The sequence below is a fragment of the Salvelinus fontinalis genome, chromosome 26 (genome assembly GCF_029448725.1).
Source record: "Salvelinus fontinalis isolate EN_2023a chromosome 26, ASM2944872v1, whole genome shotgun sequence".
Lineage (NCBI taxonomy): Eukaryota > Metazoa > Chordata > Actinopteri > Salmoniformes > Salmonidae > Salvelinus > Salvelinus fontinalis.
The window spans coordinates 2,587,853-2,612,167 of NC_074690.1; the positions used below are offsets into that span (position 1 = coordinate 2,587,853).

Genomic DNA, 24,315 nt, shown 5'->3' on the forward strand with positions numbered 1-24,315 from the left:
TATCACATACATGAGGTGTTTTATAGAGAGCTGTAGGGTACAGTCTCCAATGGCATCTTGTTCCCTTTTTAGAATGCACTGTTTTGACCAGGGCCCATGGGGGTTCTGTAGGGAATAGGGTTTAGAATGCACTGTTTTGACCAGGGTCCATGGGGTTCTGTAGGAAATAGGGTTTAGAATGCACTGTTTTGAACAGGGCCCATGGGGTTCTGTAGGGAATAGGGTCCATGGGGGTTCTGTAGGGAATAGGGTTTAGAATGCACTGTTTTGACCAGGGCCCATGGGGGTTCTGTAGGGAATAGGGTCCATGGGGGTTCTGTAGGGAATAGGGTTTAGAATGCACTGTTTTGACCAGGGCCCATGGGGGTTCTGTAGGGAATAGGGTTTAGAATGCACTGTTTTGACCAGGGCCCATGGGGGTTCTGTAGGGAATAGGGTTTAGAATGCACTGTTTTGACCAGGGCCCAGGGGGGTTCTGTAGGGAATAGGGTTTAGAATGCACTGTTTTGACCAGGGCCCATTTGTTCTGTAGGTAATAGGGTTTAGAATGCACTGTTTTGACCAGGGCCCATGGGGTTCTGTAGGGAATAGGGTTTAGAATGCACTGTTTTGACCAGGGCCCATGAGGGTTCTGTAGGGAATAGGGTTTAGAATGCACTGTTTTGACCAGGGCCCATTTGTTCTGTAGGTAATAGGGTTTAGAATGCACTGTTTTGACCAGGGCCCATGGGGGTTCTGTAGGGAATAGGGTTTAGAATGCACTGTTTTGACCAGGGCCCATGGGGGTTCTGTAGGGAATAGGGTCCATGGGGGTTCTGTAGGGAATAGGGTTTAGAATGCACTGTTTTGACCAGGGCCCATTGGGGTTCTGTAGGGAATAGGGTTTAGAATGCACTGTTTTGACCAGGGCCCATGGGGGTTCTGTAGGGAATAGGGTTTAGAATGCACTGTTTTGACCAGGGCCCATTGGGGTTCTGTAGGGAATAGGGTCCATGGGGGTTCTGTAGGGAATAGGGTTTAGAATGCACTGTTTTGACCAGGGCCCATGGGGGTTCTGTAGGGAATAGGGTCCATGGGGGTTCTGTAGGGAATAGGGTTTAGAATGCACTGTTTTGACCAGGGCCCATGGGGGTTCTGTAGGGAATAGGGTCCATGGGGGTTCTGTAGGGAATAGGGTTTAGAATGCACTGTTTTGACCAGGGCCCATGGGGGTTCTGTAGGGAATAGGGTTTAGAATGCACTGTTTTGACCAGGGCCCATGGGGGTTCTGTAGGGAATAGGGTCCATGGGGGTTCTGTAGGGAATAGGGTTTAGAATGCACTGTTTTGACCAGGGCCCAGGGGGGTTCTGTAGGGAATAGGGTTTAGAATGCACTGTTTTGACCAGGGCCCATGGGGGTTCTGTAGGGAATAGGGTTTAGAATGCACTGTTTTGACCAGGGCCCATTGGGGTTCTGTAGGGAATAGGGTTTAGAATGCACTGTTTTGACCAGGGCCCATGGGGGTTCTGTAGGGAATAGGGTTTAGAATGCACTGTTTTGACCAGGGCCCATGGGGGTTCTGTAGGGAATAGGGTTTAGAATGCACTGTTTTGACCAGGACCCATGGGGGTTCTGTAGGGAATAGGGTTTAGAATGCACTGTTTTGACCAGGGCCCATGGGGTTCTGTAGGGAATAGGGTTTAGAATGCACTGTTTTGACCAGGGCCCATGAGGGTTCTGTAGGGAATAGGGTTTAGAATGCACTGTTTTGACCAGGGCCCATTTGTTCTGTAGGTAATAGGGTTTAGAATGCACTGTTTTGACCAGGGCCCATGGGGGTTCTGTAGGGAATAGGGTTTAGAATGCACTGTTTTGACCAGGGCCCATGGGGGTTCTGTAGGGAATAGGGTCCATGGGGGTTCTGTAGGGAATAGGGTTTAGAATGCACTGTTTTGACCAGGGCCCATTGGGGTTCTGTAGGGAATAGGGTTTAGAATGCACTGTTTTGACCAGGGCCCATGGGGGTTCTGTAGGGAATAGGGTTTAGAATGCACTGTTTTGACCAGGGCCCATTGGGGTTCTGTAGGGAATAGGGTCCATGGGGGTTCTGTAGGGAATAGGGTTTAGAATGCACTGTTTTGACCAGGGCCCATGGGGGTTCTGTAGGGAATAGGGTCCATGGGGGTTCTGTAGGGAATAGGGTTTAGAATGCACTGTTTTGACCAGGGCCCATGGGGGTTCTGTAGGGAATAGGGTCCATGGGGGTTCTGTAGGGAATAGGGTTTAGAATGCACTGTTTTGACCAGGGCCCATGGGGGTTCTGTAGGGAATAGGGTTTAGAATGCACTGTTTTGACCAGGGCCCATGGGGGTTCTGTAGGGAATAGGGTCCATGGGGGTTCTGTAGGGAATAGGGTTTAGAATGCACTGTTTTGACCAGGGCCCAGGGGGTTCTGTAGGGAATAGGGTTTAGAATGCACTGTTTTGACCAGGGCCCATGGGGGTTCTGTAGGGAATAGGGTTTAGAATGCACTGTTTTGACCAGGGCCCATTGGGGTTCTGTAGGGAATAGGGTTTAGAATGAACTGTTTTGACCAGGGCCCATGGGGGTTCTGTAGGGAATAGGGTTTAGAATGCACTGTTTTGACCAGGGCCCATGGGGGTTCTGTAGGGAATAGGGTTTAGAATGCACTGTTTTGACCAGGACCCATGGGGGTTCTGTAGGGAATAGGGTTTAGAATGCACTGTTTTGACCAGGGCCCATGGGGTTCTGTAGGAAATAGGGTGCAATTTGAGACCCGTCCTATATGTGTATGTACTCTATCGTGATTTCACATCCCACTGGACAAAAAAACATGGGAAGAGATGACTGGATGTATGTGTGGGATCTGCAGTACAGGATATTTTAGAAGCTACCTACTGGATCTATAGGATGTTTCAGGAGCTACCTACTGGATCTATAGGATGTTTCAGGAGCTACCTACTGGATCTATAGGATGTTTCAGGAGCTACCTACTGGATCTATAGGATGTTTCAGGAGCTACCTACTGGATCTATAGGATGTTTCAGGAGCTACCTACTGGATCTATAGGATGTTTCAGGAGCTACCTATTGGATCTATAGGATGTTTCAGGAGCTACCTATTGGATCTATAGGATGTTTCAGGAGCTACCTCCTGGATCTATAGGATGTTTCAGGAGCTACCTCCTGGATCTATAGGATGTTTCAGGAGCTACCTACTGGATCTATAGGATGTTTCAGGAGCTACCTACTGGATCTATAGGATGTTTCAGGAGCTACCTACTGGATCTATAGGATGTTTCAGGAGCTACCTACTGGATCTATAGGATGTTGTAGAAGCTACCTACTGGATCTATAGGATGTTTCAGGAGCTACCTACTGGATCTATAGGATGTTTCAGGAGCTACCTCCTGGATCTATAGGATGTTTCAGGAGCTACCTACTGGATCTATAGGATGTTTCAGGAGCTACCTATTGGATCTATAGGATGTTTCAGGAGCTACCTATTGGATCTATAGGATGTTTTAGAAGCTACCTACTGGATCTATAGGATGTTGTAGAAGCTACCTACTGGATCTATAGGATGTTGTAGAAGCTACCTACTGGATCTATAGGATGTTTCAGGAGCTACCTATTGGATCTATAGGATGTTTCAGGAGCTACCTATTGGATCTATAGGATGTTTTAGAAGCTACCTACTGGATCTATAGGATGTTGTAGAAGCTACCTACTGGATCTATAGGATGTTTCAGGAGCTACCTCCTGGATCTATAGGATGTTTCAGGAGCTACCTACTGGATCTATAGGATGTTTCAGGAGCTACCTACTGGATCTATAGGATGTTTCAGGAGCTACCTATTGGATCTATAGGATGTTTTAGAAGCTACCTACTGGATCTATAGGATGTTTTAGAAGCTACCTACTGGATCTATAGGATGTTTTAGAAGCTACCTAGTGGATCTATAGGATGTTTCAGGAGCTACCTCCTGGATCTATAGGATGTTTCAGGAGCTACCTACTGGATCTATAGGATGTTTCAGGAGCTACCTATTGGATCTATAGGATGTTTCAGGAGCTACCTCCTGGATCTATAGGATGTTTCAGGAGCTACCTCCTGGATCTATAGGATGTTTCAGGAGCTACCTCCTGGATCTATAGGATGTTTCAGGAGCTACCTAATAGATCTATAGGATGTTTCAGAAGCTACCTACTGACATTTCTCTCTCCCGTTTCCTTCATTGAGTTCCACAGATAGCCCTCTACACTTCATGGAGTTACACACACACACACACACACACACACACACACACACACACACACACACACACACACACACACACACACACACACACACACACACACACACACACACACACACACACACACACACACACACACACACACTCTCTCTCTCTCTCTCAGCTATCCCTCCCCTCTATATAGTTACCTGGTAACAGGGTTTGGTTAAAGTTAACAAGCCCTTGTCTTTACACGGTCCCTAGAGCTGTTCATGTTTAATTGGCCCTGTGATATCCCAGCAAACCACAATTGGTTCTGTGAAAGCTCCCGGAACATTTGTTTGGTTGCGGCAAATGTTATCATTACACACTAAACTTGTCCAGTCGTGGTAATGATTATAAAATGTTTGTATAAAACATTCGCCTGATGTTGCAAGATTGTTCCCAGAATATATATTTTTTCTGTTCTTTAAAAGGTTCCCAGAATGTTTCATTAGGTTGTGGGAACGTTGTGTTTACGGAACAGTCTGGTGGGAACATCGTAGGGACATCACAAAATATATGTTCCCAAAATACAACAACTGTCCAGTTGTGCAGATGATTATACAATGTTTATTTTAGGGTGCAAAAAAACATTCACCTGATGTTACAAGAATGTTCCCAGACCAATGTTATTTTAATGTTCTTTCCTAACACATTCCTTTAGGTTGTGTTTTAACATTGTGGGAACATGACAAGAGATAGTTTGTGTTTTGGGAACCTATGTCCAGTTGTGATGACATTCTTACAATGTTTTTGTATCAGGACGCACAAAACGTTCTCTCAATGTTCTTAGAATGTTATTCCTATGATTCTAGAATGATCGAAATAAGTATTCCATGGAGTCCATGGAGGTTTTCGTCATGTGTTGCTGTTGAGGAAGTTAGTTAGTACAACAATCCATGGATGGGGAATTATTTGAAATCACATGACAATATATTATTGACATTTATTGTACGAACATAGTTATTACCATATTTTGTTAAAACGTCACAGGTGGGGATCGAACCTGGGAGCGTTATCCCTAGAATTAATTCACTGGGATGTGACTAACGCATATAAAGCTGTTTACACCTTTCCTCTGACTTCCAGGTTGGGGTCTTTGTCTTTGTACAGAGAGGATAACCCTAATAAAATAACTTTATAAGCGCCTCACAGGATTGTTTCTGGTTTGTTGTTAAAAGTGTTAGTATTAATATATTGTATTGTTGAGAGGACGTTCAGGGAACGTTATTTACAACCGTCATGTCATAATACCACATTATAACGTTAGGAGACCGTTGAGGGAATATTTCCTGTTTTTTGTTATGGGTGTTTTTTTTGTTTTTTTTTAAATAACTTCTCCATCAACGTTAGCAGAACGTTCCTGTACTGTTTTCTCAGAACCACTTATTTTTTCCTCCCACATTTTGTTTGCCGGCAGTAGGTTGTAAGAACATTACCGGGACATTTGTGTTATTATGGTACCTTCAGAAAGTAGTCATACTCCCTTTGACTTTGAATAGATTATTTTTTTCTCTCAAACATTTTATGCACAATACCCTATAATGACAAAAGTGAAAGTGAAAATGTGTGTACATTTATTGAAAATGAAATACAGAAATATCTCATTTACGTAAGTATTCACACCCCTGAGTAAATACATTGTAGAAGCGCCTTTGGCAGCGATTACAGCTGTGAGTCTTTCCGGGTAAGTCTATAAGAGATTTACACACATGGATTGTGCAACATATGCCCATTATTCTTTATAAAATTCTTCAAGCTCTGTCAAATTGGTTGTTGATCATTGCTAGACAACCCTCTTCAGGTCTTGCCATAGATTTTCAAGTATAATTAAGTCAAAACTGTAACTCGGTCACTCAGGAACATTAACTGTCTTCTTGGTAAGCAACTCCAATGTCAATTTTAGGTTATTGTCCTGCTGAAAGGTAAATTAATCTCTAATGTCTGGTGGAAAGCAGACTGAACCAGGTTTTCCTCTAGGATTTTGCCTGTGCTTAGCTCAATTTTTTTTATCCTGAAAAACTCCCAAGTCCTTAACGATTACAGGTATACTCATAACATTATGCAGCCACCACTATGCTTGACAATATGGAGAATGGTACTCAGTAATGTGTTGTATTGGATTTGCCCCAAATAAAACAGTTTGTATTCAGGACAAAAAGTTAATTGCTTTGCCACATGTTTTGCAGTTGTACTTTAGTGCCTGGTTGCAAACAGGATGCATGTTTTGGGATATTTTTATTCTGTACAGGCTTTGTTCCTTTCACTCTGTCAATTGGGTTTGTATTCTGGAGTAACTACAATGTTGTTGATCCATTCTCAGTTTTCTCCTACTACAGCCATTAAACTCTGTAACTGTTTTAAAGTCACCATTGGCCTCATGTTGAAAATCCTGAGCAGTTTCCTTCCTCTCTGGCAACTAAGTTAGGAAGGACACCTGTATCTTTGTAGTCACTGGGTGTATTGATACACCATCCATCGTGTAATTAATAACTTCACCACGCTCAAAGGGATATTTAATGTCTGCTTTTTTCCACCTTCAATCTACCAATAGGTGCCCTTCTTTGCGAGGCATTGGAAAACCTCTCTGGTCTTTGTGGTTGAATCTCTGTTCGAAATTCACTTCTCGACTGAGGGATCTTACAGATAATTGTATGTTTGGTACAGAGATGAGGTGGACGTTCAAAAATCACGTTAAACACTATTATTGCACACAGAGTGAGTCCATGCAAATTATTGTGACCTGTTATGGAAATTTAGACTTTCCATAACAAAAGGGGTTGAATATTTATTGACTCAATACATTTCACCTTTTCCTTTTTAATGAATTTGTAAAAACTAATTTGTGAATAGTCTCTGAAGACGCTGTTAACCTAATGAGAACCTTAGCGGAATGTTCTGTGGTCTTGTTTTTAGATGGTGTGAACAATATTTAGTGAATGTTAGGACAACATTTAAAGGATATTTCATTTCAAACATTATCTTCGAAGAAAACATATTATTGGAATGTTTATAGGACGTTATCATCCTAATGTTAGCTTAAACCCTAACTAGGACTTAATGGGAATGTTCGCTAATGTTTTGAGAATATTCCCGGTTTGCTGGGATGTCTGTGACAGAATGATTGTGAGTCATCATGTATGAATCCATTGGGGTGTGAGGGCAGTTGGGGTCCTCGCTCATAGCAGGTGTTCTGAACTATGCTTGTGTGGGGGAGTGTCAGGTGTAATGGTCGTGAGGGTCCTCACTTATAGCAGGTGTCCTGGACTATGCTTGACTGGCTAGGTGATTGACTGGCTAGTTATTTATTGAGTCTACAGATGTAGGATCGTAACTTGATCACCCTGTTGAGAACATTTAAAAAGGCTTCTGAAGTTTGTAATTTCCACTTTTAAATGTCAGACTTGATTTTCCTAAAAAAGGATCAATCCAACAAAAATGTCCATTAAATATAATTTACATAAAAATTCACATTTCCTGTTGCTGCAGGATAATTTTTAGTAAACTGGCTCAAATAAAGATCCTACATCTGTAATGCATTGTATGGAAACCATAGTATATAAGTTATAGGTTCAAAGATTTAATGACAAAAGTCAGGTCATGTCTAAAGCTGTTGCTTTGGTACAGACTGTCTTTGGTACAAGTGTCTTGGGGACAGAGTGCCTTGGGTACAGAGTGTCTATACAATACATAATAAAAATCCTCATCAATCTACACACAATACCCGATAATGACAGAGAGAAAACTGATTTTTAGAAACACCTTATTTACATACAGTACCAGTCAAAAGTTTGGATACACCTACTCATTCCAGGATTTTTCTTTATTTTTACATTTGTGGAATAATAGTGAAGACATCAAAATTATAAAATAAGACATATGGAATCATGTAGTAATCAAAAAAAGTGTTAAATAAATCAAAATATATTTAATTTCTGAAATTCTTCAAAGTAACCACCCTTTGTCTTGGTGACAGCTTTGCACATTCTTGGCATTCTCTCAACCAGCTTCATGAGGTAGTCACCTGGAATGCATTTCAATTAACAGCTGTGCCTTTGCTAAAAGTTAATTTGTGGAAATTCTTTCCTTCTTAATGCGTTTCAGATAATCCGTTGTGTTGTGACAAGGTAGGGTTGGTAGAAAGAAGATAGTCCATAGGACTAGGAGTTGGAAAGCAAGTACGGGGAGTGAATATTAAATAAATAAACAAACATAGAACAATACAAGAAACACGAGAAGCGTACAGACATGAAACACAGAGTCAATAACGCCTGGGGAAAGAACCAAAGGGAGTGACAGTTATAGGGAAGGTAATCAGGCAAGTGATGGAGTCCAAGTGAGCGATGAGGCGCTGATGCGCGTAACCATGGTGACATGTGTGCGTAATAATGAGCAGCCTGACGACCTCGAGCGTCGGAGAGAGGGAGTGTACGTGACAGAGTTGCTCTGGTGGTTTGTTCCACTCAACACTGTTGGCATATAAAAATGTGTTCTTACCAGATAGACTCTTCCGTTTAAAACAGCCCGCTATCAGAGTCTGGCTCCGGTGCCGTGTTGGTGGACAGCTCTAATATAAGTTAAATAATTAGGTATGCACCTGAGGGCTGAGTCAGTAATAACTCTATGGACCAGACCATGTTGAATTAATATTACAATATTTTCTACAGATAGCCGGCTTAGCTGATTAAAATGCTCGACTTCCTGAAGAGTAGGAGCGGGGAGTTTAAAAAACAATTCTCACAAGTTTGTTTTACAGCTCTAGGTTGCAGCTCTATGTTACAGCTCTATGTTACAGCTCTATGTTGCAGCTCTAGGTTGCAGCTCTATGTTACTGAGGTCAAAGTAGAGCACTGTATGAGAAAATAGGTTGTCATTTGAGATGCAGACAGACGGAGGAGTAGACAAGGTAAAGAATTTGTCGTTCTACCCCTGAGCAAGGCAGTTAACCCACCGTTCCCCGGGCGCCGAAGACGTGGGTGTCGATTAGGGATAGATAGACAGATAGCATACGGTTCTACACAGGGCTGAGGAGTGTCCTGTTATTGGGTGTTGGTCGCAAGGTAGAAGTAGGTCTACACGCCATGACTGTCTTAACCTGGGCCGCTAGGCCTGTACAACCATGTAATCACCAGCTTCCACCCTGTGAGTCTCTCAGACACTGAACCAGTCTATACTGGAGGTTAAGACCCAGTCTCTCAGACACTGAACCAGTCTATACTGGAGGTTAAGACCCAGTCTCTCAGACAGTGAACCAGTCTACACTGGAGGTTAAGACCCAGTCTCTCAGACACTGAACCAGTCTGTACTGGAGGTTAAGACCCAGTCTCTCAGACACTGCACCAGTCTACACTGAAGGTTAAGACCCAGTCTCTCAGACACTGAACCAGTCTGTACTGGAGGTTAAGACCCAGGAGGAAAACAGGGTACCTGGAATAGTGTGTGAGTGTGTACCAAAAGGCACTCTATTCTCTATATAGTGCACTACATTTGACCAGAGCCCTATTAGATCCCTATAGGCCATGGTCAAAAGTTGGGCACTAAATAGGGATTCGGTTGCCAGACCAGAGCACTGGGACTATATTTGGTGTGTTAGATGAGTTAAATAAAATGTTATTAGTCACGTACACATTTTGTTATCGCAGGTTTAGTGAAATGTTTATGCTCCTATCTCCTAACAGTACAGTAGTACATACAATATATATATATATATATATATATATATATATATATATATATATATATATATATAATACATCATATATTTCTCTGACTGTGTTTGTTTAATTGGGAAATGAATCTAATTGGAATAATTTAATTGGAATAGCCCCCTGAGATAAAATACTAGCGGTAAATCTGTTTAAGGTATAATGGGGTGTTTTGTGGTTTAAGTTGATGATGTGTTTAGGTCACGAGTGTTGTGGTAAAATTTCCAGTATTAATTTTGTCCTGAAGGTAAAATTTGAACGTGGCAACTTAAACCCTTTATATATAATAAATTGTGTATGACTACAGGCTTATGCCTTATGCTTCTTCTAAATAAGCTTTTTATGGAGGGGGGGGGGGGGGGGGGGGGGGGGCGACTTTGACTTGAGTACAATTTCCATTACGTTTGTTGTTGTATTTCAACTTGAGAGCTTAAAAGTTTAGTTTAGCAAATTTAGCATTGTCTACCGTTGTTTCTGCACTTATCGTATTGTTACTCAGATCTGTCTCCTCTTCTTCTGTCCCCCCCCCAGAGCCCCCGGTGCCCATCGCTCCCCCCCAGCTCACAGCGGTCGGCGCCACCTACCTGTGGATCCAACTTAATGCTAACTCCATCAACGGAGACGGCCCAATCATCGACCGAGAGGTATTTCTATTTATTAATGGTTTGTTTTTAATAGGGACAGATTGGCCGCGTCCCAGAATGCACCTTCATTCTCTATGTAGTGCACTAATTCAATGTGCCTACGGTCAAAAGAAGTGCACTATATACGGGAATAGGGTGCGATTTGGAATGGAACCATACATATTGAGTAAACAATAATCTGATGCATTGCACTATAGTGTTTATAGCAGTATTCACCATAGTGTTTATAATGGTATTCACCATAGTGTTTATAGCGGTATTCACCATAGTGTTTATAGCAGTATTCACCATAGTGTTTACAGCAGTATTCACCATAGTGTTTATAATGGTATTCACCATAGTGTTTATAGCGGTATTCACCATAGTGTTTATAGCAGTATTCACCATAGTGTTTATAGCAGTATTCACCATAGTGTTTATAGCAGTATTCACCATAGTGTTTACAGCGGTATTCACCATAGTGTTTATAGCGGTATTCACCATAGTGTTTACAGCAGTATTCACCATAGTGTTTATAGTGGTATTCACCATAGTGTTTATAGCAGTATTCACCATAGTGTTTATATCAGTATTCACCATAGTGTTTATATCAGTATTCACCATAGTGTTTATATCAGTATTCACCATAGTGTTTATAGCAGTATTCACCATAGTGTTTATAGCAGTATTCACCATAGTGTTTATAATGGTATTCACCATAGTGTTTATAGTGGTATTCACCATAGTGTTTACAGCAGTATTCACCATAGTGTTTATAGCGGTATTCACCATAGTGTTTACAGCAGTATTCACCATAGTGTTTACAGCAGTATTCACCATAGTGTTTATAGTGGTATTCACCATAGTGTTTATAGCAGTATTCGCCATAGTGTTTATAGCAGTATTCACCATAGTGTTTATAATGGTATTCACCATAGTGTTTATAGCGGTATTCACCATAGTTTATAGCAGTATTCACCATAGTGTTTATAATGGTATTCACCATAGTGTTTATAGCAGTATTCACCATAGTGTTTATAGCAGTATTCACCATAGTGTTTATAGCAGTATTCACCATAGTGTTTATAATGGTATTCACCATAGTGTTTATAGCGGTATTCACCATAGTGTTTATAGCAGTATTCACCATAGTGTTTATAATGGTATTCACCATAGTGTTTACAGCAGTATTCACCATAGTGTTTATAGCAGTATTCACCATAGTGTTTATAATGGTATTCACCATAGTGTTTATAGCAGTATTCACCATAGTGTTTATATCAGTATTCACCATAGTGTTTATAGCAGTATTCACCATAGTGTTTATAGCAGTATTCACCATAGTGTTTATAGCGGTATTCACCATAGTGTTTATAGCAGTATTCACCATAGTGTTTATAGCGGTATTCACCATAGTGTTTATAATGGTATTCACCATAGTGTTTATAGCAGTATTCACCATAGTGTTTATAGCAGTATTCACCATAGTGTTTACAGCAGTATTCACCATAGTGTTTATAGCGGTATTCACCATAGTGTTTATAGCGGTATTCACCATAGTGTTTATAGCGGTATTCACCATAGTGTTTATAGCGATATTCACCATAGTGTTTATAGCGGTATTCACCATAGTGTTTATAGCGGTATTCACCATAGTGTTTACAGCGGTATTCACCATAGTGTTTATAGCGGTATTCACCATAGTGTTTATAGCAGTATTCACCATAGTGTTTATAATGGTATTCACCATAGTGTTTATAGCGGTATTCACCATAGTGTTTATAGCGGTATTCACCATAGTGTTTATAGCAGTATTCACCATAGTGTTTATAGCGGTATTCACCATAGTGTTTATAGCGGTATTCACCATAGTGTTTATAGCAGTATTCACCATAGTGTTTATAGCGGTATTCACCATAGTGTTTATAGCAGTATTCACCATAGTGTTTATAGTGGTATTCACCATAGTGTTTACAGCGGTATTCACCATAGTGTTTATATCAGTATTCACCATAGTGTTTATATCAGTATTCACCATAGTGATTATAGCAGTATTCACCATAGTGTTTACAGCAGTATTCACCATAGTGTTTATAGCAGTATTCACCATAGTGTTTATAGCAGTATTCACCATAGTGTTTATAGCAGTATTCACCATAGTGTTTATAGTGGTATTCACCATAATGTTTATAGCAGTATTCACCATAGTGTTTATAGCAGTATTCACCATAGTGTTTATAGCAGTATTCACCATAGTGATTATAGCAGTATTCACCATAGTGTTTATAGCAGTATTCACCATAGTGTTTATAGTAGTATTCACCATAGTGTTTATAGCAGTATTCACCATAGTGTTTATAGTAGTATTCACCATAGTGTTTATAGTGGTATTCACCATAGTGTTTATATCAGTATTCACCATAGTGTATATAGCTGTATTTCCCAATACTGGTCCTGGGGAACCAAAGGGATGCACTTTTTTTTATTTTTTATGATTCCACTCATCAGACACTTGATGATGAGTGGATTAGCTAAATCAAGTGTGTTGGATCCTGATTGGCCATCCCTGGTACATATCTTTCCACCCTTTTCCCAGGTGGAGTACCGAACGGTATCAGGGACCATGTATGACCTGCAGCCAGTGGACAAGACCACTCATAAGATAGGTCACCTGACCCCAGACACAGACTATGAGATCAGTGTGCTGTTGACCAGGCCCCTGGATGGAGGGACTGGGGCACCCGGGCCTCCTCTCAGGGCCAGGACCAAGTGTGCTGGTGAGTCCTAAAAACAACATTGTATACTAAACACAAGAACGTGCAACGCGCACTCACACACACATCGAACCTCGAACCTTCACTCAGAGCCGGTGGACCATGTGTACTGGTTTGTCTAATCCGTAGAGATCCTATTACATTTTCTAGAGGGGATATTTTCCATAAACCTTCAGTTCCAGAATAGGGTGAACAATGGCAGCCATATTGGTCAGGGAGAATTTCAAACCAGTCTAATTGGAATGAATGGCAGTAGAGGTATAATCCTGATTTGACTTATGCAGGAAAATAAAAGCAAGGTATGCGATATATCAGAAAGTGTGTAATATAATTATTGTCAACCTGAAATATTGTCATATGATTATGAATACACTTTATACGGCTTGTTTACCAATTTCCGGGTATAAATGGCCTCTAAAATATGTATAAACAGACCATAAATGTCAACATTTTTGTTTTCTTGGAAGGCTGTGAGTGCTATGATACAATACCAGTCCTTGTTGCATTTACGACTTGTCTAAGTCCAATCATCAACTGATTTCAGCCAGTGTCTGGCTGCGGATGGGACTGCATTGTTTGAGTGGAATGCTGGCGTATGTAAAGGAATAACGTCGACGTTCTGTATATTACCTTGGAAAAAATGGAGGACGCAGCGGGACGAGGCGGAGCCGAGCCCCTTTGCGGAGGTCATTATTTTCAAGGTAATATATAGAACAGCATTCCATTCAAACAATGCAGTCCATCCACAGCTAAACACTGTCTGAAATAATGGATGGACTATTCAATGGGCTCTGGTTAAAAGTAGTGCACTACACAGGGAATAGGGTGCCATAGGACTCTGGTCAAAAGTAGTGCACTATATAGAGAATAGGGTTACATTTGGGACGCAAATGTGCGTTCTGGTAGTAAGGCCTCCACCCCTCCCTCCACCCTTCCCTCCCTCCCTCCACCCTTCCCTCCCTCCCTCCCTCCACCCTTCCTTCCTTCCGCCCCTCCCTCCACCCTTCCCTCCGCCCCTCCCTCTACCCTCCCTTCCTCCCTCTACCCTCCCTTCCTCCCTCCACCCTCCCTCCCTCCCTCCACCCTTCCCTCCCTCCCTCCCTCCACCCTTCCTTCCCTCCGCCCCTCCCTCTACCCTCCCTTCCTCCCTCTACCCTCCCTTCCTCCCTCCACCCTCCCTCCCTCCCTCCCTCCACCCTTCCGTCCGTCCCTCTCTCCCTCCACCCTCCCTCCCTCCCTCCCTCCGCCCCTCACTCCCTCCACCCTTCCCTGTCTGTACTTTATGGCACTGCGTCTGTTCGTCCTTTGTTATTATTCATAATCATTGCTACTTGGGCACTTCATTATACATTGAGTAATGTTTCTAGTGACAAAAAGACATGTTATTCCAATCTTTTGAGAAATGGGGAATGAATAATAAAAGGATGAAACCAATTTGAATGAAACTGAAGGGACTGTTCTTCCTACCCAGAAATCCATGTTTTTAATATATTTTCTTTGTGGACTTCAAAAGATATTCCCAAGGATTTTCTGATTGCTTTTTTTTCTCTCTCACTGTGTACCTCTAGTGGTTGTACACTCATTTTGAACCTGGAAGACATTGTGTGTAGACCTCTTTGTGCCTTGGTCTCTCTGTATAGGGACATTCATGAAATCACACCCGTCTCACTGTATGTCACCTTACCGGTCTTTACAGGCAACACGCTGCTCATTTTAGTGCTGACCTGAGATCAACCTAACGACTTCTAAATGTAGCTCAATTGCCATCCACTGCTGTTACATTTGAACCTGTTATATGTGAATACTTTGATTTAGTTTAGTCCCCCGGGTACAGTAGAACCCAATGGGCCCAGGTAAGTCGTTACATTGTTAACCACGCCAGATTCATCTATCACATGTAATTTATAAAGGTCTTTTTTTGCATTACTAGTAGACTCAAAGGGCATTTAGTAATTTACCCACATTTAGTCATTTACCCACATTTAGTCAACGGGCCCAGTTCTAGCTGGTACATCTGTGCCTGTCATGTGTGAGTACACTGATTTAGTTTAGTACAATAGAACCAACGGGCCCAGGTCTAGCTGGTACATCTGTACCTGTCATGTGTGACTACACTGATTTAGTTTAGTACAATAGAACCAACGGGCCCAGGTCTAGCTGGTACATCTGTACCTGTCATGTGTGCGTTCTGTATACGTCTAGCCTTTCTTTGGACAATGTGATAACTAACCTCCAGACGAGCTTCAATGCCATACAACTCTCCTTCCGTGGCCTACAACTGCTCTTAAATGCAAGTTAAACTAAATGCATGCTCTTCAACCGATCGCTGCCCGTGTAACGGATGTGAAATGGCTAGCTAGTTAGCGGGTACGCGCTAGTAGCATTTCAATCAGTTACGTCACTTGCTCTGAAACCTAGAAGTTTTTGCACCTTGCTCTGCAAGGGCCGTGGCTTTTGTGGAGCGATGGGTAACGACACTTCGTGGGTGTCAGTTGTTGATGTGTGCAGAGGGTCCCTGGTTCGCGCCCGTGTCGGGGCGAGGGGACGGTTTAAAGTTATACTGTTACACCCGCACCTGCCCGCCCGTCCAGCATCACTACTCTGGACGGTTCTTATTGGCAGACTCGACAGCCTTGGTTTCTCAAATGACTGCCTCGCCTGGTTCACCAACTACTTCTCTGATAGAGCTCAGTGTGTCAAATCGGAGGGCCTGTTGTCCGGACCTCTGGCAGTCTCTATGGGGGTGCCACAGAGTTCAATTCTCGGGCCGACTCTCTTCTCTGTACACATCAATGATGTCGCTCTTGCTGCTGGGAATCTCTGATCCACCTCTACGCAGACGACACAATTCTGTATACTTCTGGCCCTTCTTTGGACACTGTGTTAAGTAACCTCCAGACGAGCTTCAATGCCATACAACACTCCTTCCGTGGCCTCCAATTGCTCTTAAACGCAAATAAAACTAAATGCATGCTCTTCAACCGATTGCTGCCCGCACCCTCCCGCCCGACTAGCATCACTACTCTGGACGGCTCTGACTTAGAATACGTGGATAACTACAAATACCTAGGTGTCTGGCTAGACTGTAAACTCTCCTTCTCTACTCACATGAAGCATCTCCAATCAAAAATTAAATCTAGAATCGGCTTCCTATTTTGCAACAAAGCATCCTTCACTCATGCTGCCAAACATACCCTCGTAAAACTGACCATCCTACCGATCCTCGACTTCGGTGATGTCATCTACAAAATAGCCTCCAACACTCTACTCTACAAATTGGATGCAGTCTATCACAGTGCCATCCGTTTTGTCACCAAAGCCCCATACACTACCCACCACTGCGACCTGTACGTTCTCGTTGGTTGGCCCTCGCTTCATACTCGTAGCCAAACCCACTGGCTACAGGTTATCTACAAGTCTCTGCTAGGTAAAGCCCCGCCTTATCTCAGCTCACTGGTCACCATAGCAGCACCCACCTGTAGCACGCACTCCTGCAGGTATATCTCTCTGGTCACCCCCAAAGCCAATTCCTCCTTTGGCCACCTTTCCTTACAGTTCTCTGCTGCCAATGACTGGAACGAATTACAAAAATCACTGAACCTGGAGACTCATATCTCCCTCACTAGCTTTAAGCACCAGCTGTCAGAGCAGCTCACAGATCACTGCACCTGTACATAGCCCATCTGTAAATAGCCCATCCAACTACCTAATCCCAATACTATATTTATTTATTTATTTATCTTGCTCCTTTGCACCCCAGTGTCTCTACTTGCACATACATCTTCTGCACATCTATTCACTCCAGTGTTTAATTGGTATATTGTAAATACTTCGCCACTATGGCCTATTTATTGCCTTACCTACCTTATCCTACCTCATTTGCTCACATTGTATATACTTATTTTTTCTACTGTATTATTGACTGTATGTTTGTTTTACTCCATGTGTAACTCTGTGTTGTTGTATGTGTCAAACTGCTTTGCTTTATCTTGGCCAGGTCGCAGTTATAAATTAGAACTTGTTCTCAACTAGCCAACCTGGTGAAATAAAGGTGAAATAAAAATCAATGTGTGAATACACTGATTTAGTTTAGTCCTGTACAATATAACCAACGGACCCAAATCTAGCCGTTACATCTGTACCAGGGTGCAGTTGTTTACCACGCCAAAACCATCCATGCAGGATAAGTACACCTTTCTACTAGCCCCACCATCAGGTGGCTTTCTGCTCATAGCAGGGGGTAAAGCATTACAGCAACAGGACTGAAATACTGCCCTCCGGTCCATCCATCATGGAAAATTTGACTTGAACGGGAATGTCTGTTGTAGTAATACTGTTTCTGTGGTCCCATCATAGCAGGGGGTGGTGCATTACAGAAACAGAATATGACAGTGTCTCGCAGCATTAAGTCATTTTCAACCACTCGAGGCTGAGAACCAGTTAAACATTCCTCTCAGAAGTTATCTCTATACTAGTTAAACATTCCCCTGAGAAGTTATCTCTATACCAGTTAAACATTCCCCTGAGAAGTTATCTCTAAACCAGTTAAACATTCCCCTGAGAAGTTATCTCTATACTAGTTAAACATTCCCCTGAGAAGTTATCTCTAAACCAGTTAAACATTCCTCTCAGAAGTTATCTCTATACTAGTTAAACATTCCCCTGAGAAGTTATTTCTATACCAGTTAAACATTCCCCTGAGAAGTTATCTCTAAACCAGTTAAACATTCCCCTCAGAAGTTATCTCTATACTAGTTAAACATTCCCCTCAGAAGTTATCTCTATACTAGTTAAACATTCCCCTCAGAAGTTATCTCTATACTAGTTAAACATTCCTCTCAGAAGTTATCTCTATACTAGTTAAACATTCCCCTCAGAAGTTATCTCTATACCAATTAAACAGTCCCCTCAGAAGTTATCTCTATACCAGTTAAACATTCCTCTCAGAAGTTATCTCTATACTAGTTAAACATTCCCCTGAGAAGTTATCTCTATACCAGTTAAACATTCCCCTCAGAAGTTATCTCTATACTAGTTAAACATTCCCCTCAGAAGTTATCTCCATACTAGTTAAACATTCCCCTCAGACTAGTATAACTAGTATTTAACTAGTAGCTCTATACTAGTTTAACATTCCTCTCAGAAGTTATCTCTAAACCAGTTAAACATTCCTCTCTTATCTCTAAACCAGTTAAACATTCCCCTCAGAAGTTATCTCTATACGAGTTAAACATTCCCCTCAGAAGTTATCTCTATACCAGTTAAACATTTCCCTCAGAAGTTATCTCTATACTAGTTAAACATTCCTCTCAGAAGTTATCTCCATACTAGTTAAACATTCCCCTCAGACTAGTATAACTAGTATTTAACTAGTATCTCTATACTAGTTAAACATTCCTCTCAGAAGTCATCTCTAAACCAGTTAAACATTCCTCTCAGAAGTTATCTCTAAACCAGTTAAACATTCCTCTCAGAAGTTCTCTAAACCAGTTAAACATTCCCCTCAGAAGTCATCCCTTTACTAGTTAAACATTCCTCTCAGAAGTTATCTCTATACTAGTTAAACATTCCCCTCAGAAGTTATCTCCATACTAGTTAAACATTCCTCTCAGAAGTTATCTCTATACTAGTTAAACATTCCCCTCAGAAGTTATCTCTATACTAGTTAAACATTCCTCTCAGAAGTTATCTCTATACTAGTTAAACATTCCCCTCAGAAGTTATCTCTAAACTAGTTAAACATTCCTCTCAGAAGTTATCCCTAAACTAGTTAAACATTCCTCTCAGAAGTTATCTCTATACTAGTTAAACATTCCCCTGAGAAGTTATCTCTATACCAGTTAAACATTCCCCTCAGAAGTTATCTCTATACTAGTTAAACATTCCCCTCAGAAGTTATCTCCATACTAGTTAAACATTCCCCTCAGACTAGTATAACTAGTATTTAACTAGTAGCTCTATACTAGTTTAACATTCCTCTCAGAAGTTATCTCTAAACCAGTTAAACATTTCCCTCTTATCTCTAAACCAGTTAAACATTCCCCTCAGAAGTTATCTCTATACGAGTTAAACATTCCCCTCAGAAGTTATCTCTATACCAGTTAAACATTTCCCTCTTATCTCTAAACCAGTTAAACATTCCCCTCAGAAGTTATCTCTATACGAGTTAAACATTCCCCTCAGAAGTTATCTCTATACCAGTTAAACATTTCCCTCAGAAGTTATCTCTATACTAGTTAAACATTCCTCTCAGAAGTTATCTCCATACTAGTTAAACATTCCCCTCAGACTAGTATAACTAGTATTTAACTAGTATCTCTATACTAGTTAAACATTCCTCTCAGAAGTCATCTCTAAACCAGTTAAACATTCCTCTCAGAAGTTATCTCTAAACCAGTTAAACATTCCTCTCAGAAGTTCTCTAAACCAGTTAAACATTCCCCTCAGAAGTCATCCCTTTACTAGTTAAACATTCCTCTCAGAAGTTATCTCTATACTAGTTAAACATTCCCCTCAGAAGTTATCTCCATACTAGTTAAACATTCCTCTCAGAAGTTATCTCTATACTAGTTAAACATTCCCCTCAGAAGTTATCTCTATACTAGTTAAACATTCCTCTCAGAAGTTATCTCTATACTAGTTAAACATTCCCCTCAGAAGTTATCTCTAAACTAGTTAAACATTCCTCTCAGAAGTTATCCCTAAACCAGTTAAACATTCCTCTCAGAAGTTATCTCTATACTAGTTAAACATTCCTCTCAGAAGTTATCTCCATACTAGTTAAACATTCCCCTCAGAAGTTATCCCTTTAGTAGTTAAACATTCCTCTCAGTGTATGTTGGTGTTAGCACATTCCAGTTTATAGAATCTATGGCCTAGATTCAATCCATTTCAGAGAGCCTTCTGGATACCGCAGCAGCATGTTAGTGCTTTTCATTAGTGCATTTGATTTGTACAGCAGAAGCATATCCTCCATGGAGGACGACTTCCAGTGAGACTCTCTGAAGTTTGTCGTTGACCACTGAGGATCACTGATGTTCGTCAGTTTATCTGGTCCCTCTAACTCAGAGGTTCCCGGAGGAACTAAAATTATAGTCGAGGGATGAAGTGTTACACATAAACACTATACGAGTGTTTACCATGAGGGACCACACCGTGTTTACCATGAGGGACCACACCGTGTTTACCATGAGGGACCACACCGTGTTTACCATGAGGGACCACACCGTGTTTACCATGAGGGACCACACCGTGTTTACCATGAGGGACCACACCGTGTTTACCATGAGGGACCACACCGTGTTGACCATGAGGGACCACACCGTGTTTACCATGAGGGACCACACCGTGTTTACCATGAGGGTTCACACCGTGTTTACCATGAGGGACCACACCGTGTTTACCATGAGGGACCACACCGTGTTTACCATGAGGGACCACACCGTGTTGACCATGAGGGACCACACCGTGTTGACCATGAGGGACCACACCGTGTTGACCATGAGGGACCACACCCTGTTTACCATGAGGGACCACACCGTGTTTACCATGAGGGACCACACCGTGTTTACCATGAGGGACCACACCGTGTTTACCATGAGGGACCACACCGTGTTTACCATGAGGGACCACACCGTGTTGACCATGAGGGACCACACCGTGTTTACCATGAGGGACCACACCGTGTTGACCATGAGGGACCACACCGTGTTGACCATGAGGGACCACACCGTGTTTACCATGAGGTACCACACCGTGTTTACTATGTCCAGAGATCCCATTTGGCAAGTAGCAAACACAGAGCAACAGCATGTTACATTTCAAGCCAACCAGATGAGACTGTATGAGCTAGTACAGATGGGGAGGAGTTAGAGATGGAGACTTGAGGCTGGCAGAACCAGGGCTACGGACCAGGGCCGGAGATGGAGACTTGAGGCTGGCAGAACCAGGGCTACGGACCAGGACTGGAGATGGAGACTTGAGGCTGGCAGAACCAGGGCTACGGAGCAGGGCCAGAGATGGAGACTTGAGGCTGGTAGAACCAGGGCTATGGAGCAGAACCAGAGATGGAGCCTTGAGGCTGGCAGAACCAGGGCTACGGAGCAGGGCCGGAGATGGAGACTTGAGGCTGGCAGAACCAGGGCTACGGAGCAGGGCCGGAGATGGAGACTTGAGGCTGGCAGAACCAGGGCTACGGACCAGGGCCGGAGATGGAGACTTGAGGCTGGCAGAACCAGGGCTACGGAGCAGGGCCAGAGATGGAGACTTGAGGCTGGCAGAACCAGGGCTACGGACCAGGGCCGGAGATGGAGACTTGAGGCTGGCAGAACCAGGGCTACGGAGCAGGGCCAGAGATGGAGACTTGAGGCTGGCAGAACCAGGGCTACGGACCAGGGCCGGAGATGGAGACTTGAGGCTGGCAGAACCAGGGCTACGGAGCAGGGCCAGTGATGTAGACTTAAGGCTGGCAGAACCAGGGCTATGGAGCAGGGCCGGAGATGGAGACTTGAGGCTGGCAGAACCAGGGCTATGGAGCAGGCCTGGAGATGGAGACTTGAGGCTGGCAGAACCAGAGCTATGGAACAGAACCAGAGCTACAGAGCAGAACCAGGGCTACGGAGCAGAACCTTGGGCATAGAGAGCAGAACCAGGGCTAAGGAGCCGGTGTCTGGACCAAGGTAGGGATGCCGTGTAGGTCCATTTAGAGAGCAGTCGACACAAAGTAAAGAGAGCCATTCATTTCAGAATATACACACGCTCAGCAAGATGGGAACAAGAACAGTGCCAACCATTCTTTATTTTCAATGTAAAAGGAAAGGGCTTTCTGCGTACAATTTAGAGTATATAAAACATGGCTAAGAAAATAGATAGTGTTAGAGGACAAACAAAGGTCCTCCTCTCCCCTCCTGTCGTCAATGGCATTCTACTTACTAATCCAGGTATATCGAGCGCATCCCAAATGGGTCCCTATTACCTATATAGTTCACTACTCCAGGGCTCTGGTTAAAAGTAGTGCACTAAACAGGAAATAGAGTGCCATTTGGAACTCAGGGCCTTGTCTACTCATCAGATCCGTCTATTCCGATGAGAATAGACGAGGGAATAGTTTGGGGAGTTTGACAGGTTTTTTTTTCTTCTTCTTCTAATTAATCCCATTGTTGCCTTGAGGTCTGAATAGAGAGTCACTCCTACCTCTGGGCTCCAGATAACACTTCCTATATTGTCTGAGGTAAGGTTGAATTGAAGGCACTTTTTTTTTATTCAGGCAGAGAAAAGCAGAATAGATTGAGTTTGGTGTTGTTGGACGGGGGAGGAGAGGAGGAGAAGATGAAGGTTATTGTAGTAACAGAACAACAATCGAAATAATGTCTCGACCCTACAGGCCCTGGTCAAAAGTAGTATGCCACAAAAAAACATCTGAACTTAATTTGAATTGTTAATTGTCTGCAAATCTACACATTTTTCAAGGGTGGACAGAATTGTTTCTCAAACCGGGACGCTCCAATTGATTTGTTAGTGACTCTCACTGGAAGATGGTGTGGTGTATCTCTTCAACAACAAGATGGTGTGGTATCTCTTCAACAACAAGATGGTGTGGTATCTCTTCAACAACAAGATGGTGTGGTATCTCTTCAACAACAAGATGGTGTGGTGTCTCTTCAAACAACAAGATGGTATGGTATCTCTTCAACAACAAGATGGTGTGGTATCTCTTCAAACAACAAGATGGTGTGGTATCTCTTCAACAACAAGATGGTGTGGTATCTCTTCAAACAACAAGATGGTGTGGTATCTCTTCAACAACAAGATGGTGTGGTGTCTCTTCAACAACAAGATGGTGTGGTATCTCTTCAACAACAAGATGGTGTGGTATCTCTTCAACAACAAGATGGTGTGGTATCTCTTCAACAACAAGATGGTATGGTATCTCTTCAACAACAAGATGGTGTGGTATCTCTTCAACAACAAGATGGTGTGGTATCTCTTCAACAACAAGATGGTGTGGTATCTCTTCAACAACAAGATGGTGTGGTATCTCTTCAACAACAAGATGGTGTGGTGTATCTCTTCAACAACAAGATGGTGTGGTATCTCTTCAACAACAAGATGGTGTGGTGTATCTCTTCAACAACAAGATGGTGTGGTGTATCTCTTCAACAACAAGATGGTGTGGTATCTCTTCAACAACAAGATGTTGTGGTGTATCTCTTCAACAACAAGATGGTGTGGTGTATCTCTTCAACAACAAGATGGTGTGGTATCTCTTCAACAACAAGATGGTGTGGTATCTCTTCAACAACAAGATGGTGTGGTATCTCTTCAAACAACAAGATGGTGTGGTATCTCTTCAACAACAAGATGGTGTGGTATCTCTTCAAACAACACGATGGTGTGGTATCTCTTCAAACAACAAGATGGTGTGGTGTATCTCTTCAACAACAAGATGGTGTGGTATCTCTTCAAACAACAAGATGGTGTGGTATCTCTTCAACAACAAGATGGTGTGGTATCTCTTCAAACAACAAGATGGTGTGGTGTATCTCTTCAACAACAAGATGGTGTGGTATCTCTTCAAACAACAAGATGGTGTGGTGTATCTCTTCAACAACAAGATGGTGTGGTATCTCTTCAAACAACAAGATGGTGTGGTGTATCTCTTCAACAACAAGATGGTGTGGTGTATCTCTTCAACAACAAGATGGTGTGGTGTATCTCTTCAACAACAAGATGGTGTGGTATATCTTCAAACAACAAGATGGTGTGGTATCTCTTCAAACAACAAGATGGTGTGGTATCTCTTCAAACAACAAGATGGTGTGGTATCTCTTCAAACAACAAGATGGTGTGGTATCTCTTCAACAACAAGATGGTGTGGTGTATCTCTTCAACAACAAGATGGTGTGGTATCTCTTCAACAACAAGATGGTGTGGT

The 24,315-nt window shown here is 42.4% G+C and overlaps 1 protein-coding gene across 1 annotated transcript in view; it reads left to right on the plus strand.

Moving 5' to 3' along the window:
• LOC129824568 (receptor-type tyrosine-protein phosphatase mu-like) overlaps positions 1 to 24,315 on the plus strand; it is a 422,832-nt gene that overhangs the window by 307,544 nt on the left and 90,973 nt on the right. The window contains exons 7-8 of the mRNA XM_055884259.1: positions 10,517 to 10,629; positions 13,205 to 13,385. Of these exons, the coding sequence (XP_055740234.1) occupies positions 10,517 to 10,629; positions 13,205 to 13,385 (294 nt within the window). The remainder of the gene's footprint in view (positions 1 to 10,516; positions 10,630 to 13,204; positions 13,386 to 24,315) is intronic.